This window comes from Dryobates pubescens, chromosome 4 (assembly GCF_014839835.1).
Source record: "Dryobates pubescens isolate bDryPub1 chromosome 4, bDryPub1.pri, whole genome shotgun sequence".
In the NCBI taxonomy this organism is placed as follows: Eukaryota; Metazoa; Chordata; class Aves; order Piciformes; family Picidae; genus Dryobates; species Dryobates pubescens.
Window position 1 is genome coordinate 17,633,654 of NC_071615.1, and position 17,157 is coordinate 17,650,810.

Sequence of the window (17,157 nt, forward strand, 5' to 3'; positions counted from 1 at the left end):
ATCAATGTGCTGGCAGCTGCAGCTGGCAGAGAGCAGGCCCTGAGGGATGCACAGCTCACCTTGTGACCCTCAAGGACCGTGCAGTGTCCTGGGGATAGGTAGCTGGCAGCACCCTGCAGCAGTGTCCCTGGATCCCCAGTGTCGCAGATTCAGCTGCTTCAAGCAGAGAGGGGCTGTGCACCCAGGGGGGTTGGAGGCCTTCTGGAAGTTTGATGTTTGTCTAAACTGGCTGAGTTTTTCTGCTGGTCAAGAGTGGAAAGCACAGGATGAGGCCTTGCAGATAAAGAATCCTGGAACCACAGATTGGGTTGGAAGGGACCTGTGAGGCTCACCCAGTGCAAGCCCTGCAGCCAGCAGGGACAGCTGCAGCCACAGCAGGCTGCTCCCAGCCCCAACCAACCTGGGGATTGAAGCTGCAGCAGCACCTCTGCTGCTCCTGGCTGCCTTCTCCTTCCACCAGCTCTCTGTCTCCACAGCTGAGAGGTTTAGAGGGGAATCACAGAATCCCAGAATGGTTTGACTGGAAGGGACCTTTAGAGCTCACCCAGAGCAAGCCCTGCAGCCAGCAGGGACAGCTGCAGCCACAGCAGGCTGCTCCCAGCCCCAACCAACCTGCCCTGCACTGCTGCCAGCCATGGGGCAGCTCCCAGCTCTCTGGGCAGCCTGGCACAGGCTCTCCCCACCCTCAGCACCAAACCTTTCTCCCTTCTCTCCACTCTCAGTCTCCCTCTTGCAGTTCCAACCATCCCCCCTTGGCCTGCCCCAACAGGCCCTGCTCAGCAGTCTGTCCCCAGCTCTCTTCTGTCCCCCTGAAGCACTGCAAGGCCACCAGGAGGTCTCCCTGGAGCCTTCTCCTCTGCAGGCTGCACAACCCCAACCCTCCCAGCCTGGCCTCCCAGCAGAGGGCTTCCAGCCTCCCAGCACTGCTGTGGCCTCCTCTGGCCCTGCTCCAGCAGCTCCCTGGCTGTGCTGAGGGCTCCAGAGCTGGCCCTGGAGTGGGGCAGGGGCCGAATCTCTCCTTCCTCCTGCTGCCCACACTTCTTTTGGGGCACGTTCCCCAAGCAGTGTGTCCAAGCAAGGAGAGCATTGCTCAGTGCTTCAGGGAGAATAATTCCAAGTCTCCTGCAGGCTGTGGTGGGCAGAGCTCCAGCTGCTTGTCTGCACTTTCCTCCTGCTGCAGGAGCAGTGTGATAAGCTGAGAGAACTTCTGCTCCATGCAGCAGTGCTGAGCAGGAGCTGTGGAATGTGTCCTCAGGTGCCTGAGCTATTTCAGGAGCAGGGATCATTCCCAGCCCCAGGGGCAAGCAGGCTGGGAGCTGCTGTGGTAGTGGAGAGCAGTGCCCTCATCTGCCACACTGATATTGCCTTCTGCATTTGGGCTTGGCCCAGCCTTGCTCTTTGCCTTGTTGACCCTCCTGCAGTCTGTGCTGGCCCACTGCTCATCCCTGGCAAGATCCCTCTGGATTCATTTATTCACAGCAGGGCTCAGGTTGGAAGGGACCTTCAAGAGCATCCAGCTCCAGCCCCCTGCCATGGGCAGGGACACCTCCCACCAGCACAGCTTGCTCAGGGCCTCATCCAGCCTGGTCCTGAGCACCTCCAGGCAGGAGGCAGCCACAGCCTCCCTGGGCAGCCTGTGCCAGAGTCTCCCCAGCCTCACTGCAAGGAATTTCTTCCTCAGCTCCAGTGTCAGTCTCCTCTCAAGCTTAAAGCTGTTCCCTCTCGTGCCGTGGATGGATCCCTTCCCTCAAGCCAGTCCTCTGCAGCACACAGCTTGGTGGCATCAGCAGAGCTGCTGAGGGAGCCTCAGTGCCACTGCCCACGTTGCTGACAAAGATGTTAACAGCCATGGGCCCAGGACAGACCCCTGAGGTCCTCCACTTGTCACTGGCCTCCACCTGCACTCTTTTGAGTGCAAACATGCAGCCAGTTCCTTATCCACTGCATGATCCATGCAGCAAGTCCATGGCCCTGTGCTGAGACCCTGAAACAGGTTGCCCAGAGAGGTTGTGGAGGCTCCAAGCCTGGAGGTGTTGAAGGCCAGGCTGGATGAGGCCTTGGGCAAGCTGTGCTGGTGGGAAGGGTCCCTGCCCATGGCAGGGGCTTGGAGCTGGATGATCTTTGAGGTCCCTTCCAACCCAACCCATTGCATGAGTCTATGACAATGACTACCCAGTAACTGAGGCCTTGGCCTTGATAGTCCGGGGCCACTACCAGTCCAGCTTGGGGGCAGCCAGGAGCAAAAGGTGATGCAGGCAGGAATCCAAGCTGGGTGCAGCCAGAAGCCCAAGGTGCTGCAGCCAAGAGCCCGGGTGTGCAGCCCCGAGCCCGGAGCTGCAGGCAGGAGCCCAGGTGTGCAGCCCTGAGCCCAGAGCTGCAGCCAAGAGCCCAGGTGTGCAGCCCTGAGCCCAGAGCTGCAGGCAGGAGCCCGGGTGTGCGGCCCTGAGCCCAGCGTTGCAGGCAGGAGCCCAGGCATGCAGCCCAGAGCTGCAGGCAGGAGCCCGGGTGTGCAGCCCTGAGCCCGGAGCTGCAGGCAGGAGCCCGGGTGTGCAGCCCCGAGCCCAGCGTTGCAGGCAGGAGCCCAGGCATGCAGCCCAGAGCTGCAGGCAGGAGCCCGGGTGTGCGGCCCTGAGCCCAGCGTTGCAGGCAGGAGCCCAGGTGTGCAGCCCCGAGCCCAGCGTTGCAGGCAGGAGCCCAGGCATGCAGCCCAGAGCTGCAGGCAGGAGCCCAGGTGTGCAGCCCTGAGCCCAGGGCTGCGGGCGGGAGCCCGGGTGTGCAGCCCCGAGCCCAGCGTTGCAGGCAGGAGCCCAGGCATGCAGCCCAGAGCTGCAGGCAGGAGCCCGGGTGTGCGGCCCTGAGCCCAGCGTTGCAGGCAGGAGCCCAGGCATGCAGCCCAGAGCTGCAGGCAGGAGCCCGGGTGTGCAGCCCTGAGCCCGGAGCTGCAGGCAGGAGCCCAGGCATGCAGCCCAGAGCTGCAGGCAGGAGCCCGGGTGTGCAGCCCTGAGCCCGGAGCTGCAGGCAGGAGCCCAGGCATGCAGCCCAGAGCTGCAGGCAGGAGCCCAGGTGTGCAGCCCTGAGCCCAGGGCTGCGGGCGGGAGCCCGGGTGTGAAGCCCTGAGCCCAGGTGTGCAGCCTGAGCCTGGAGCTGCAGGCAGGAGCCTGTCTGTGCATCCCTGCAGCCGGGGCTGCCGCTGCAGCTGCCCTTGCCCTTGTCCCCGCAGGCCTACGAGAAGCGGTTCCCGTGCTGCCCGCAGCTGCCGGTGTTCGTGGGCAGCGAGGTGCTGCGGGAGTGGCGCAGCCCGGACGGAGCCATCCACGTCGTGGAGCGCAGCTGCAGGCTCAACGTCGACGCTCCCAGGCTGCTCAAGAAGGCAAGCAGCACCCCGGGGCCCTGGCCCTGCCTCCCCTCCTGGGCTGCCTCCTAAAGCTGCCCTCCCTCTCTGGGCTTTGTGGTGGGTTGAAGCTTCCCCCCTAGCATTAACTCTGCCAGACCAGCTCAGTCAGGAGGAAGTGGAGCTGCATTTACAAGCAGAGCTCCACTCTCCCATGGCATGCAATGAATGTGAGCAAATATCCAGGAGTGACAACACTTAGAGATATTTACAACTCATGGACAGCACAGGGACCAGAAGCTACCAGCTTCTCCCTTCCTTACCCTCCCGTGGTGGGTTGAGCCTTAACTGGCATTTAAGAGCTCAGATAGGGGCAAGACTGAGAATCCCTCTCCTGCTCCCTCCCCCTTCATCCTTCCCAATCAAGAGAGAAAGGGAAAGGGGAAAGAAGAGAGAGAGATAAGGGAAGAAGTGGGGGGGGGGGGGGGGGGAAGGAAAGGAAGGAAGATAAGGAAAAAGGGAGGAGGTAAATCTACCAAGAAATAATTTGGAGTCTGTTTGGAAGTAGAGAGGTAAAATTTTCTTTAAACAATAGATAGATAACAACAGGAAGGGTTCCTAAGGGTAAGGAACAAGGATGGATAGGGAGAGATACAAAACCAGCAGTCCTTTTGGAGAGGCATGGATGCAGCAGGGAGAAAGACCAGGCCTGAGCACGTGGCAGAGAAGCAGGAAGCCAGCAGCAGCCCTCTCATCCCGGCGAGGCAGAGGCGAAAGAGAGCAAAGGGCTGCAGTGACTTCCTTTTTATAGGCTTGCTGGACAGGGAGAGGGAGTGGAACAGACTGACTCAGTTTCCCAGGGGGAACATTCTTCTCCCACCCTTTCAGGATGGGCATAACCCATCACACCTCCTTGCCCTCTGTACAAAATACATAGAATACATAGAAGGGACAAGAGAAAGGAGCAGAGAAGTTAGACTTAGCCAAGGCCAGCCACAAGCAGGTTGTGTCTCCCAAGCAGAGCAAACCAGCCAGAGGTCAGAGGAGGAAAGGGCAGGGTTGCTATGGTACAGCTCCTCCTGTTCCAGATGTGCACCCAAGGACCCTGATCAGAAGAACCCTTGCTTTGCCTTCTCACGCCCCAGCGCGATTTGGTTGTGCTTCCCCTGCTGCTCTGCTCGAAACCTGTGCCTGAGTTTGAAAGGGCACAGCCTGCCAGCACCCCAGGCTCTAACTGCTGCCGCCCCTCCCTGCCCGGCTGCAGATGGCGGGGGTGGAGCAGGTGGTGTTCCTGCAGACCAACACGGTGAACTGGCGCGAGAGGACGCTGCGCATTGAGGCGCGCAACGAGACCTTCGCCAGCCGCGTCGTCGTCCTGGAGACCTGCAGCTACTCCGTGAGTGCCCTGCCCCACCCTGCCCCCTCCCTGCCCCTGCCCCCTTCCTGCCCCTGCCCTGCCCCGCCCTGCCCTGCCCTGCCCCGCGCTGCCGCCGAAGCCGCAGGGGCCGTGGGGGGGCTTTGCTTTGAGGATAGGATAGGATAGGATAGGATAGGATAGGATAGGATAGGATAGGATAGGATAGGATAGGATAGGATAGGATAAACCAGGTTGGAAAAGACCTCAGAGATCCTCAAGTCCAACCTCTCACCCAGCACCATTTGATCAGCTCAAGCATGGCACCAAGGGCCCCATCCAGGCTCTTGCTAAACACCTCCAGGGATGGGGACTCCACCACCTCCCTGGGCAGCACATCCCAGTGGCCAATCTCTCTTGCAGGGAAGAACTTTCTCCTCCCCTCCAGCCTGAACCTCCCCTGGCACAGCTTGAGACTCTGTCCTCTTGTTCTGCTGCTGGCTGCCTGGGAGAAGAGCCCAACCCCCACCTGGCTCCAACCTCCCTTCAGGGAGTTGGAGAGAGCAAGAAGGTCTTCCCTGAGCCTCCTCCAGGCTGAGCAACCCTTGAGGCCCTGAGCAAGCTGTGCTGGTGGGAGGTGTCCCTGCCTATGGCAGGGGGTTTGGAGCTGGATAATCTTGAAGCTCCCTTCCAACCCAACCCATTCTATGAGTCTCTGGAGGTCCCTTCCAGCCCCTGTGTTCCTATGAAGCAGCCTCATGTGTCGCTGGAAGCCACCAGGCCGTGCTTTGTGTTCCCTCCCCCAAGGTGCAGCTCCTGTTACCTTGGCTGCCCTTTTGGCAGCAGGACAGCAGCTCAGCTTGGGGGGCAGTTAGCAAACTCTGAGCTGCTTCTGTTTGTAGCAAGACAAAGAGCTGGACAGCAGAGTTCTGGATGGTGAGAGGCTTCCCTGAGCCAGGGGTCAAGCAGGAGCTAGGCTGGGGCTTCCTAAAGGCTCCCATAAATCAAAGTGCATCGTGGGGAACGGCTCCAGCAGCTGGGAAAGGCTCCCAGGGCAGCTCTGGAGGCACTCAGTCATTGCTCCCCTTGCTGCTCTTTGGCTCTGCTGCCTCCAGGCTCGTGTCCTTCGGGAGGAAATGTCAGAGCTGGGCTGTGAGGGAAGTGCTCTTCCTGCAGCAGGGTGGGAGCTGGCTGGCTGCATCCTCAAGATGCTTCCCAGCACTATTTTTACCAGTTCCTTTTCCCCTGCCAGGGTGCACAGGAAGCAGGTTTCTGTCCTGTTTGGGGTTGTTTTCCTTGCAGTGTGCCCTGAAGCAGCTTGGAGCAGCAGCACCCTGCTCCTGCAGGCCCCTCACACCCCTCCCCAGGGCAGCTGCTGGCCCTCAGGCAGCTCCCAGCCTGCAGCCTGGGAAGGACTCTCTTTATTCTTGCCTGTCAGTTGGTGAACAGAGAAAAGGCAGAGACCTGTCACAGATGGGTGAGGCTTAGAGAGCAAAGCAGGAGCCAGGAAGGAAGTAACTGAGGGGGAAGCAGTGGAAAAGGAAGAGGTTTCTTGGGCTGATACTGGCAAGCTCCCTGCTCTGCCCTGCCCCTGTGCTTTGGGGGCAGCTGAGAGCAGAGGCTGAGTTCCCTGTTTAAGCCTGGGATAAAAACCCTCCTGCACCTGGGTCAGGGCAAGCCTTGGTACCAGTGCAGGCTGGGGGGGATGAGGTTGAGAGCAGCCCTGCAGGGAAGGCCTTGGGGGTGCTGGGGGGGGAGAAGCTGGGCAGGAGCCAGCAGTGGGCACTGGCAGCACAGGAGGCCAAGGGCAGCCTGGGCTGCAGCCACAGCAGGGTGGCCAGAGCTGGAGAGAGGATCCTGCCCCTCTGCTCTGCTCTGGGGAGACCTCCCCTGCAGGGCTGGGGCCAGATATGGGACCCCCAGCACAAGAGAGACCTGGAGCTGCTGGAGAGGGGCCAGAGGAGGCCACAGAGATGAGCAGAGGCTGCAGAACCTCCCCTGTGGGGCCAGGCTGGGAGAGCTGGGGCTGTGCAGCCTGGAGAAGGGAAGGCTGCAGGCAGACCTCAGAGCAGCCTCCCAGTACCTGAAGGGCTCCAGGAGAGCTGGGGAGGGACTGCTCAGAAGGGGCTGTGGGGATAGGACCAGAGGCAATGGCTTGGAACTGGAGCAGGGCAGAGTTAGGTTGGACACCAGGAGGGAGTTTTGCACAGGGAGGCTGGGGAGACTCTGGCACAGGCTGCCCTGGGAGGTGCTTGAGGCCTCATCCCTGGAGCCATTGAAGCTCAGCCTGGCTGTGTCCCTGAGCAGCCTGCTCTCGTTGGAGCTGTCCCTGCTGCCTCTGCTCCAGAGCTCCCTTCAAGCCCCAGCCTCCTGGGATGCTGTCTTGCATTCTGTTCCCTGTGCAGACACAGAGTGGCTTCATTCCATACTCCTGGGGGCCAGCCCTGCCTACCACAGGGAGCTCTGGATGTGGTGGTTCCTGGTGGGCTTCTCACTGCTGCTGCAGTGCAGCTCTTGCTGTGAATGAGTGCTGACTCAGCCTGCAGGGGCAGAGAGGGGCTTTAAGCTTTCCTTGAGCATGTGAGCAGTGCTGCTTAGCCACAACTGGGGCTCTGCAGCCTGGAGAAGAGGAGGCTGAGGGAGACCTTCTTGCTCTCTGCAGCTCCCTGAGAGGAGGCTGCAGCCAGCTGGGGCTTGGGCTCTGCTCCCTAGGCTCAGGGGACAGAAGGAGAGGCAATGGCCTGAAACTGTGCCAGGGGAGGGTTAGGTTGGAGAGGAGGCAAAATGTCTTTGGTGCCAGAGTGGTCAGGGCCTGGCAGAGGCTGCCCAGGGAGGTGGTGGAGTCCCCATGCCTGGAGGGGTTCAAAAAAGAAAGCTGTGGCCATGGCAGCTGGGGCCAGGGTTTGGTGGCCATGGTGGTGCTGGGTTGATGTTGGCCTGGCTGCTCTGGGAGGGCTTTGCCATCCCAAACAATTCTTTGCAGTGAGGGAGGGGAGACTCTGGAACAGGTTTCCCAGGACAGGCTGTGGATGTCCCCTCCCTGGAGGTGCTCAGGGGTGGATGAGGCCTTGAGCAGCCTGTGCTGGGGGGAGATATCCATGCCCGTGGCAGGGGCTTGGAGCTGGATGATCTCTGAGGTCCCTTCCAACCCAACCCATTGCTGTGACTGGGACTCCATGACTCTGTGCATCAGAGATCCATGTGTCCACTTCTTATGCTGGGAGGATTCCCCTGGGTCTGTCTGTGCCTCCTGGGAAGCCTCCTCTGCCCCCTTCAGCAGCCAGCCTGGCACCGTGGGCACGGAGCCCGCCACACCACGAGCTCTTTGCCTCCATCCCAACCTTCTGTGTGCCTTTGGGCTTAGGTTCACCCTGAGAATGAGGAGTGGACCTGCTTTGAGCAGTCTGCATCTCTGGACATCAAATCCTTCTTTGGCTTCGAGAGCACCGTGGAGAAGATCGCCATGAAGCAGTACACCTCCAACATCAAACGGGTGAGCCGGGCACCCCCCTGCCACCCCCAGCCAGCACCCTGCCCCTCTCCTTGCCTCTGCAAAGGAACCTTCCATGCCCTTGCTCTGCCTCTGCAAGCCCTCAGCAGGGCAAACAAAGCAAGAGGCTGTGTGCAGGGAGCAAAGGGGCAGGGAGCAGCCTGTGCCAGAGGCCGTGCCCGAGGGGGAGGGCGCTGGGCGCTGTGGGTGCCAGGCTCCTCAGACACTGAGGGCACTGTTCTGGGGGAAAATCTGCTCCAGTGGCTTGGGCAGAGACCTCAGAGCAGCCTTCCAGTGCCTGAGAGGGCTCCAGGAGAGCTGGGGAGGGACTGGGGACAAGGGCTGGGATTGCCAGGCCCAGGGCCAATGGCTTTGAGCTGGGAGAGAGGAGACTGAGAGTGGAGAGGAGGAAGAAATTCTTGGCAGTGAGACTGGGGAGACTCTGGCACAGGCTGCCCAGGGAGGCTGTGGCTGCCTCCTGCCTAGAGGTGTTCAGGACCAGGCTGGATAAGGCCTTGAGCAGCCTGTGCTGGTGGAGGTGTCCCTGCCCATGGCAGGGGTTGGAACTGGATGATCCCTTCCAAGCCAATCCATTCTGTGACTCCCTCTGGTGCTCTTTTCCTCTGGACTGGGGCAGCTGAGTCATGTTTTGGGAGCAAGAGGTTGGGGTAAGAATGCTGTGCAAGTCGGGGGTGGTCTCTGCTGCCTACTAACAGCTGACAGGGTGAGGGGAAATGGCCTCAGGTTGCAGCAGGGAGGTTTAGGTAAACAGGAGATCTTTGTCACTGTGAGGGTGCTGGAGGCCTGGAGTGAAGTCTCCTCTGGAGACATTCCAGACCCACCTGGATGTGTTCCTGGGTGACCCTGCTCTGGCAGGAGGGGTGGATTTGATGCTCTTTCAAGGTCCCTTCCAACCCCTAACATTCTGTGATGAGAAGAAACTTCTTCCCTGGAAGGGTTCTCAGTGCCTGGCCCAGGCTGCCAGGGGGGTGGCTGAGTGCCCACCCCTGGAGGGGTTTCCCAGGGGCAGAGCTGTGGTGCTGAGGGCCAGGGCTCAGCCCAGGCCGGGGCAGAGCTGGGGAGTGGTTGGGCTGGAAGAGCTGAAAGGGCTTTGCCAAGCCAAGGGGTTCTGAGCTTCCCCGGCCGTGCGGGCGGCCCCATCCCCGGCCGTGCGGGCGGCCCCATCCCCGGCCGTGCGGGCGGCCCCATCCCCGGCCCTGCGGGCGGCCCCATCCCCGGCCCTGCGGGCGGCCCCATCCCCGGCCCTGCGGGCTGCCCCATCCCCGGCCGTGCGGGCTGCCCCATCCCCGGCCGTGCGGGCGGCCCCATCCCCGGCCGTGCGGGCGGCCCCATCCCCGGCCCTGCGGGCGGCCCCATCCCCGGCCGTGCGGGCGGCCCCATCCCCGGCCGTGCGGGCGGCCCCATCCCCAGCTCTGCGGGCGGCCCCATCCCCGGCCGTGCGGGCTGCCCCATCCCCGGCTGTGCGGGCGGCCCCATCCCCAGCTCTGCGGGCGGCCCCATCCCCGGCCGTGCGGGCTGCCCCATCCCCGGCCGTGCGGGCTGCCCCATCCCCGGCCGTGCGGGCGGCCCCATCCCCGGCCGTGCGGGCTGCCCCATCCCCGGCCGTGCGGGCTGCCCCATCCCCGGCCGTGCGGGCGGCCCCATCCCCGGCACTGCGGGCGGCCCCATCCCCGGCTCTGCGGGCGGCCCCATCCCCGGCTCTGCGGGCTGCCCCATCCCCGGCTCTGCGGGCTGCCCCATCCCCGGCCCTGCGGGCTGCCCCATCCCCGGCCCTGCGGGCGGCCCCATCCCCGGCTCTGCGGGCTGCCCCATCCCCGGCCGTGCGGGCTGCCCCATCCCTGCCCGTGCGGGCTGCCCCATCCCCGGCCCTGCGGGCTGCCCCATCCCCGGCCCTGCGGGCGGCCCCATCCCCGGCCGTGCGGGCGGCCCCATCCCTGCCCGTGCGGGCTGCCCCATCCCCGGCTCTGCGGGCTGCCCCATCCCCGGCCCTGCGGGCGGCCCCATCCCCGGCCCTGCGGGCGGCCCCATCCCCGGCCGTGCGGGCGGCCCCATCCCCGGCCGTGCGGGCGGCCCCATCCCCGGCCGTGCTGGCTGCCCCATCCCCGGCCGTGCGGGCGGCCCCATCCCCGGCCGTGCGGGCGGCCCCATCCCTGCCCGTGCGGGCGGCCCCATCCCCGGCTCTGCGGGCGGCCCCATCCCCGGCCGTGCGGGCTGCCCCATCCCCGGCCGTGCGGGCGGCCCCATCCCCGGCCCTGCGGGCTGCCCCATCCCCGCCCGTGCGGGCTGCCCCATCCCCGGCTCTGCGGGCGGCCCCATCCCCGGCCCTGCGGGCTGCCCCATCCCCGGCTCTGCGGGCGGCCCCATCCCCGGCTCTGCGGGCTGCCCCATCCCCGACTCTGCGGGCGGCCCCATCCCCGGCTCTGCGGGCTGCCCCATCCCCGGCCCTGCGGGCTGCCCCATCCCCGGCCCTGGCCTCTGCCTGCCCAGAGCCTCTGTGATGCTTCTGCGCCGCAGCTCTCCCGGCAGGGGCATGCGGGGGGGAGGGCACAACCCTTTCCCTTCTGCTTCTCTCTGGGCACTGCCGTCTGTGCTGAGCAGAGCTCTCCTGCCCCCCTGGCACGGGGAGCTGTTCTCTCCTGATGGGAGTTTTCCTCTCCTCAGGGCAAGGAAGTGATCGAGCACTACCTGAAGGAGCTGATCTCCCAAGGCATCACCTTCATCCCCCGCTGGACTCCTCCCCCAGCCGCCTCTGGGCAGGAGGAGGAGCACAGCCAGGCTGCTGGGCACCATCCTGCTGCTGGGCACCGTCCTGCTGCTCAGCCCCTCGAGTCTGGGGCTCATGGAAGCACCAAAGAGCAAAGTGGCAGCTGCTGCCCCGCAGCAGAAGCTGTCAGCCCTGATGGTAAGGGCCAGGCTGGGCAGTGGCAGCTGCTGGCACTCACAGGGCCTTTGGTGGCACTGCCTGATAGCTGCAGTTTAGCTTCCTTCTGGATCTGCCCCCAGCTTTGCCTCCTGGGCTCTTTGGGCAGGAGGGAAGGGTTTCATGCCCTTTCTTCAAGAGGAAACAGGAACAATGGAAGTTGGGGCTTCCCCTCCCCCAAAAGGAAGTCAATTGGAGCTCTGCAAAGCAGCTTGGAACAGAAGACCTTTGGGTTGGTCTCAGCTTTAAGGGATTTTACACCTTGGACTGAAAGGTGTCTGTCCCTGAATGGCCATGGAATGGAGCTGACATTCCTCAGGAGGAGAGGCAGCACCTCCTTGGTGGCTGCAGCTAGGGCAAAGGCTGGCAGCTGACAGCTGTCCATGGCTCTGGTCTCAGCAGACCTTCTCTGGGAGCTTCTCTGTGATGGAATCTCTCTGGGCAGTTCTCTCCAATGTCTGCATCATGAGCTGGGGGAGGGCATGGAGGCAGCCTCAGGCAGCCTGCAGATGGCACCACATTGGGTGGCAGAGTTGATCTGCTGCAGGGCAGGAGGCTGTGCAGGGGGCCCTGGCCAGGCTGCAGCCATGGCTGAGGCCAAGGGGATGAGGTTCAACCAGGCCAAGGGCTGGGTCCTGCCCTTGGGGCACAGCCACCCCAGGAAGGCTCCAGGCTGGGGGCAGAGGGGCTGCAAAGTGCCCAGCAGAGAAGGCCCTGGGGGTGCTGGGTGCCAGCAGCTGGAGAGGAGCCAGGGGGTGCCCAGGGGGGCAAGAAGGGCAGCAGCAGCCTGGCCTGGAGCAGCACTGGGGTGGCAGCAGGAGCAGGGCAGGGATGGTGCCCCTGGGCTGGGCACTGGGGAGGCCACAGCTTGAGTGCTGGGTTCAGCTCTGGGCTCCTCACTGCCAGAAGGACCTTGAGGAGCTGGAGCAGGGCCAGAGAAGGGCAAGAGAGCTGGGGAAGGGTCTGGGGAAGAGGGCTGGGGAGGAGCAGCTGGGGGAGCTGGGGGTTGATGATTGGACTGGATGCTCTGGGAGGCCTTTTCCAGCCCAACTCATTCTCTGATTCTCTGACTTCAGTTTCCAAGCAGCTGCTTATTTAGCCTCTTGTGATAGGAATTGTGGGTGAGATCTTTAGGCCAGCAGGGGACTGAAGTGGTTTCAGTGCCCAGGGCTTGGAGTGGTTAATGAGATGAGAGCCAGAGCTCAGGAGGTTTCTTTTACAGCTCCTGCTGGAGCAGTTGAGGCTTGAACGGAGCATTAGAGGTCCATCTTTGATCCCTTCTGTGCTGGCTGTGTCCTCCTGCCCTGACCACCAGTAGCGCATCCCTCACTCCCCTCAGGCAGCCAGCAGCAGAACTCCTGTGCTCCACCAGTGTGAATCACAGAATCAGCCAGGTTGGAAAAGACCTCAGAGGTCATCAAGTCCAAGCTGTCACCCAGCACCTCCTGACAGCTAACCCATGGCTCCCAGGGCCACATCCAAGCCCCTCTGGAACACCTCCAGGGATGGGGACTCCACCACCTCCCTGGGCAGCACAGCCCAGTGGCCAATCTCTCTCTCGGTGAAGAACTTTCTCCTCCCCTCCAGTCTAAACCTCCCCTGGCACAGCCTGAGACTGTGTCCTCTTGTTCTGCTGCTGGGGGCCTGGGAGAAGAGACCAACCCCTTCCTGGCTACAACCTCCCTGCAGGGAGTTGGAAAGAGCAAGAAGGTCTCCCCTGAGCCTCCTCTTCTGCAGGCTAAGCAACCCCAGCTCCCTCAGCCTCTCCTCCCAGGGCTGTGCCCCAGACCCCTCCCCAGCTTTGTTGCCCTTCTCTGGACACCTTCAAGTCTCTCAATGTCCTTCTTGAGCCCACTGGACACAGGACTCAAGGGGTGGCCTGAGCAGTGCTGAGCACAGGGCACATCTGAGGAGCCTGATGGATGCCAATAGCTGCAGCTGGCCCTCTGGCCTCTGAGTTGCTCTCTGGTGTTTCCCCGCAGCCGGCAAGCTGGACGCAGACTACATCGAGCGGTGCCTGGGGCAGCTGAGCCCCCTGCAGGAGAGCTGCCTGATCCGCCTGCGCCGCTGGCTGCAGGAGACACACAAGGGCAAGGTGGGTGAGCCCCGGGCTGCTGTGCCACCAGAGCCACCCTGCCGGGCACCCCCAGGGCTGCTGTGCCACCAGCACCCCCCTGCCACGCTGCTGGGCACCCCCAGGCTGCTGTGCCACCAGCACCCCCCTGCCACACTGCTGGGCACCCCCCAGGCTGCTGTGCCACCAGAGCCACCCTGCCACACTGCTGGGCACCCCCAGGGCTGCTGTGCCACCAGCACCCCCCTGCCACACTGCTGGGCACCCCCAGGGCTGCTGTGCCACCAGCACCCCCCTGCCACACTGCTGGGCACCCCCAGGGCTGCTGTGCCACCAGAGCCACCCTGCCACACTGTTGGGCACCCCCCAGGCTGCTGTGCCACCAGCACCCCCCTGCCACACTGCTGGGCACCCCCCAGGCTGCTGTGCCACCAGCACCCCCCTGCCACACTGCTGGGCACCCCCAGGGCTGCTGTGCCACCAGCACCCCCCTGCCACACTGCTGGGCACCCCCAGGGCTGCTGTGCCACCAGAGCCCCCCTGCCACACTGCTGGGCACCCCCAGGGCTGCTGTGCCACCAGCACCCCCCTGCCACACTGCTGGGCACCCCCAGGGCTGCTGTGCCACCAGAGCCCCCCTGCCACGCTGCTGGGCACCCACGGGGTGCTGTGCCACCAGCACCCCCCTGCCACACTGCTGGGCACCCACGGGGTGCTGTGCCTGCAGCCCCTCTGCCAGCCTGGGGTCCCAGGCCCTTTGTGTTGGGCCTCAGCTGTTCTGGCAAGGTCAGGCCAAAGGCAGATGTGGATGGCACTGTGCCCAGGCTGGGAGCTGGGTGAGAGCAGCCTCATGCAGCTCAGGCAGGGCAGGAGTAGGATCCTGCCCCCAGGGAGGGACAAGCTGCTGCAGCAGGGCAGCTGAGGGGGGAGCTGCTGGAGGAGGAGTTGGGGGTGCTGGGGATAAGTTCATCATGAGCCAGCACCTGCAGGGCTGGGGCCAGCCCTGGGGCTCCCTGCACAAGGCCCTGGAGCTGCTGGAGAGGCTCCAGAGGAGGCCACAGAGGCTGCAGAAGCTCCCCTGTGGGGCCAGGCTGGGAGAGCTGGGGCTGTGCAGCCTGCAGAAGAGAAGGCTGCAGGCAGACCTCAGAGCAGCCTCCCAGGACCTGAAGGGCTCCAGGAGAGCTGGGGAGGGACTGCTCAGAAGGGGCTGTGGGGATAGGACCAGAGGCAATGGTTTGGAGCTAGGGCAGAGTCAGGTTGGACACCAGGAGGGAGCTCTGCACAGGGAGGCTGGGGAGACTCTGGCACAGGCTGCCCTGGGAGGTGGTGCAGGCTCCATCCCTGGAGCCATCGAAGCTCAGCCTGGCTGTGTCCCTGGGCAGCCTGCTCTGGCTGGAGCTGTCCCTGCTGCCTGCAGGGGCTGGGACAGGAGGCCCTTGGAGGCTCCCTCCCAGCCCAGTGAATTCTCTGATTCTTCCTGGGCTCGTCCTGGCTCAAAGGGAGTCTCTGGGTCAGGCCAAGTGGTGTGTGGCTGAGGAAGGAGAGCACCTAGGGGGAGCTGAATACCTCCGGAGGGATCTGACTCAGCACTTCCTGATGGAGAGAGACCGGGAGGGAAGGGAAAAGGACCAAGGACAGCAACAGCAGACTGCTTGTTCGGCCAGGCTGAGCAGAGCAGGAGTGCTGGGGAAGAGGGGGACACAGGAGCAAGGTGGCAGGAACCAGAGCTCCCCTTGGAACCAGAGTGGAGCTGGATAAGGTTTCAACATCGAAGCTTCCTGTCCTGGGAGCTCCTCCACATCCTTCTGGGAGGTCACCGCAGAGCGCTCAGGAGGTGCTCCCCAGGGCTGGGCTCTGCAAGGTGTTAGGTGCTATCCCTGGCCCTTCCCGAGGAGGCTGCTGCTGGCAGGCAGCTTTGGCAGTGCTCTGTGCATGGCCCTGCTGCAGCTGCCTCAGAGCTGGGACAGGCGCTGGCTCAGCTGGGCAGAGCGCGGCCCCGACCCGCACAGCGCGGCCCCGACCCGCACAGCTCGGCCCCGACCTGCACAGCTCAGCCCTGGCTCAGCTGGGCAGAGTGCGGCCCCGACCCGCACAGCGCGGCCCCGACCTGCACAGCGCGGCCCCGACCCGCAGAGCTCGGCCCCGACCCGCACAGCTCTGCTGAGGAGTTGGCTTCAGAAGAGTCATGGAGGGATAACAGGCAGCAGAGATTTGCTGCCAGAGTTCTCTTGTGACTGAGCTTGTGAAGAGTGGGGGAGGTTGGAAGGGAGCCCCTGCCATGGGCAGGGACCCCTCCCCTCAGCACAGCTTGCTCAGGGCCTCATCCAGCCTGGTCCTCAACACCCCCAGGCAGGAGGCAGCCACAGCCTCCCTGGGCAGCCTGGGCCAGAGTCTCCCCAGCCTCACTGCAGAGAATTTCTTCCTCCTCTCCACTCTCAGTCTCCTCTCTCCCAGCTCAAAGCCATTGGTCCTGGGCCTGGCACTCCCAGCCCTTGTCCCAAGTCCCTCCCCAGCTCTCCTGGAGCCCTTCAGGTCCTGGGAGGCTGCTCTGAGGTCTGCCTGCAGCCTTCTCTTCTCCAGGCTGCACAGCCCCAGCTCTCCCAGCCTGTCCCAGAGGGGAGGTTCTGCAGCCTTCAGTCTTGCTGCAGTGCTGACCAAGTGCAGTCCTACACAGCTCTGGGGGCTGCTCTGGGGAGGTTGTGCTTTCTGTGCCATCCCATTTGCAGTGCTCATCTCCCAGCTGCTCCTCAACAGCTTCCTGCCTTGGCTTGGGGCTGTCTGAGCTCTACCCCTGCTGCATTCTCTCGGTGTGATCAATTCTTAGCACCTCTTGCAGCTTCACAGCAGCTGTGTGAGGCTGAGGCTGGGGCTGGGCTTGCTCCCAGCCTGCCTCTGCTGCCTGCTTTGCTCTCTTGTTTCTGTGAGCAAACAAAAGAGCTTTGAGTGCAAGCACAAAGCTCCTCTGTGCTGCAGCAGGGCTGGGGCACTCCAGAGGAGACCATCCCTGCTCCACAGCACCTGCATGGCAATGCAAACCCCATGTGGCAAGCGAGGCCAAGCACTGTGGGGTGAAGGGACTGAGAAATCTGCAGCCAGAGCCCAGGGGGGGTTGTAATTAACAGGGTTTGGGTCTAATTAGCACCTTCCTGGACTCCACTGGGGCTGCTGGTAAGCACTTTCCTCCCAAGGAAGAAGCAAAGAGACAAGAGGAGAGGACTTCAGGTTGCTCCAGGGGATGTTTAGGTTGGACATGAGGAACAACTTCTTCCCCTTGAGGGTTGTCAAGGCCTGGCCCAAGCTGCCCAGGGCAGTGATGGAGTCCCCAGGCCTGGAGGGGTTGCAGAGCTGTGGAGATGTGGTGCTGAGGGCCATGGCTCAGTGGTGCTGAGGGCCATGGCTCAGTGGTGCCCTGGCAGTGATTCGCTAAGGCCAAGAGCTGGGTCCTGCCCTTGGGGCACAACCACCCCAGGAAGGCTCCAGGCTGGGGGCAGAGGGGCTGCAAAGTGCCCAGCAGAGAAGGCCCTGGGGGTGCTGGGTGCCAGCAGCTGGAGAGGAGCCAGGGGGTGCCCAGGGGGGCAAGAAGGGCAGCAGCAGCCTGGGCTGGAGCAGCACTGGGGTGGCAGCAGGAGCAGGGCAGGGATGGTGCCCCTGGGCTGGGCACTGGGGAGGCCACAGCTTGAGTGCTGGGTTCAGCTCTGGGCTCCTCACTGCAGGAAGGACCTTGAGGAGCTGGAGCAGGGCCAGAGAAGGGCAAGAGAGCTGGGGAAGGGTCTGGGGAAGAGGGCTGGGGAGGAGCAGCTGAGGGAGCTGGGGGGGTTGAGGCTGGAGCAGAGGAGGCTGAGGGAGACCTCCTTGCTCTCTGCAGCTCCCTGAGAGGAGGCTGCAGCCAGCTGGGGCTTGGGCTCTGCTCCCTAGGCTCAGGGGTCAGAAGGAGAGGCAATGGCCTGAAACTGTGCCAGGGGAGGGT

At 63.6% G+C, this 17,157-nt stretch overlaps 1 protein-coding gene across 1 annotated transcript in view; it reads left to right on the top strand.

Moving 5' to 3' along the window:
- Window positions 1-17,157, top strand: part of SEC14L5 (SEC14 like lipid binding 5) — a 45,107-nt gene that overhangs the window by 16,298 nt on the left and 11,652 nt on the right. The window contains exons 2-6 of the mRNA XM_054180715.1: window positions 3,221-3,370; window positions 4,596-4,727; window positions 8,050-8,178; window positions 10,858-11,098; window positions 13,099-13,211. Coding sequence (XP_054036690.1) covers window positions 3,221-3,370; window positions 4,596-4,727; window positions 8,050-8,178; window positions 10,858-11,098; window positions 13,099-13,211 — 765 coding nt within the window. The remainder of the gene's footprint in view (window positions 1-3,220; window positions 3,371-4,595; window positions 4,728-8,049; window positions 8,179-10,857; window positions 11,099-13,098; window positions 13,212-17,157) is intronic.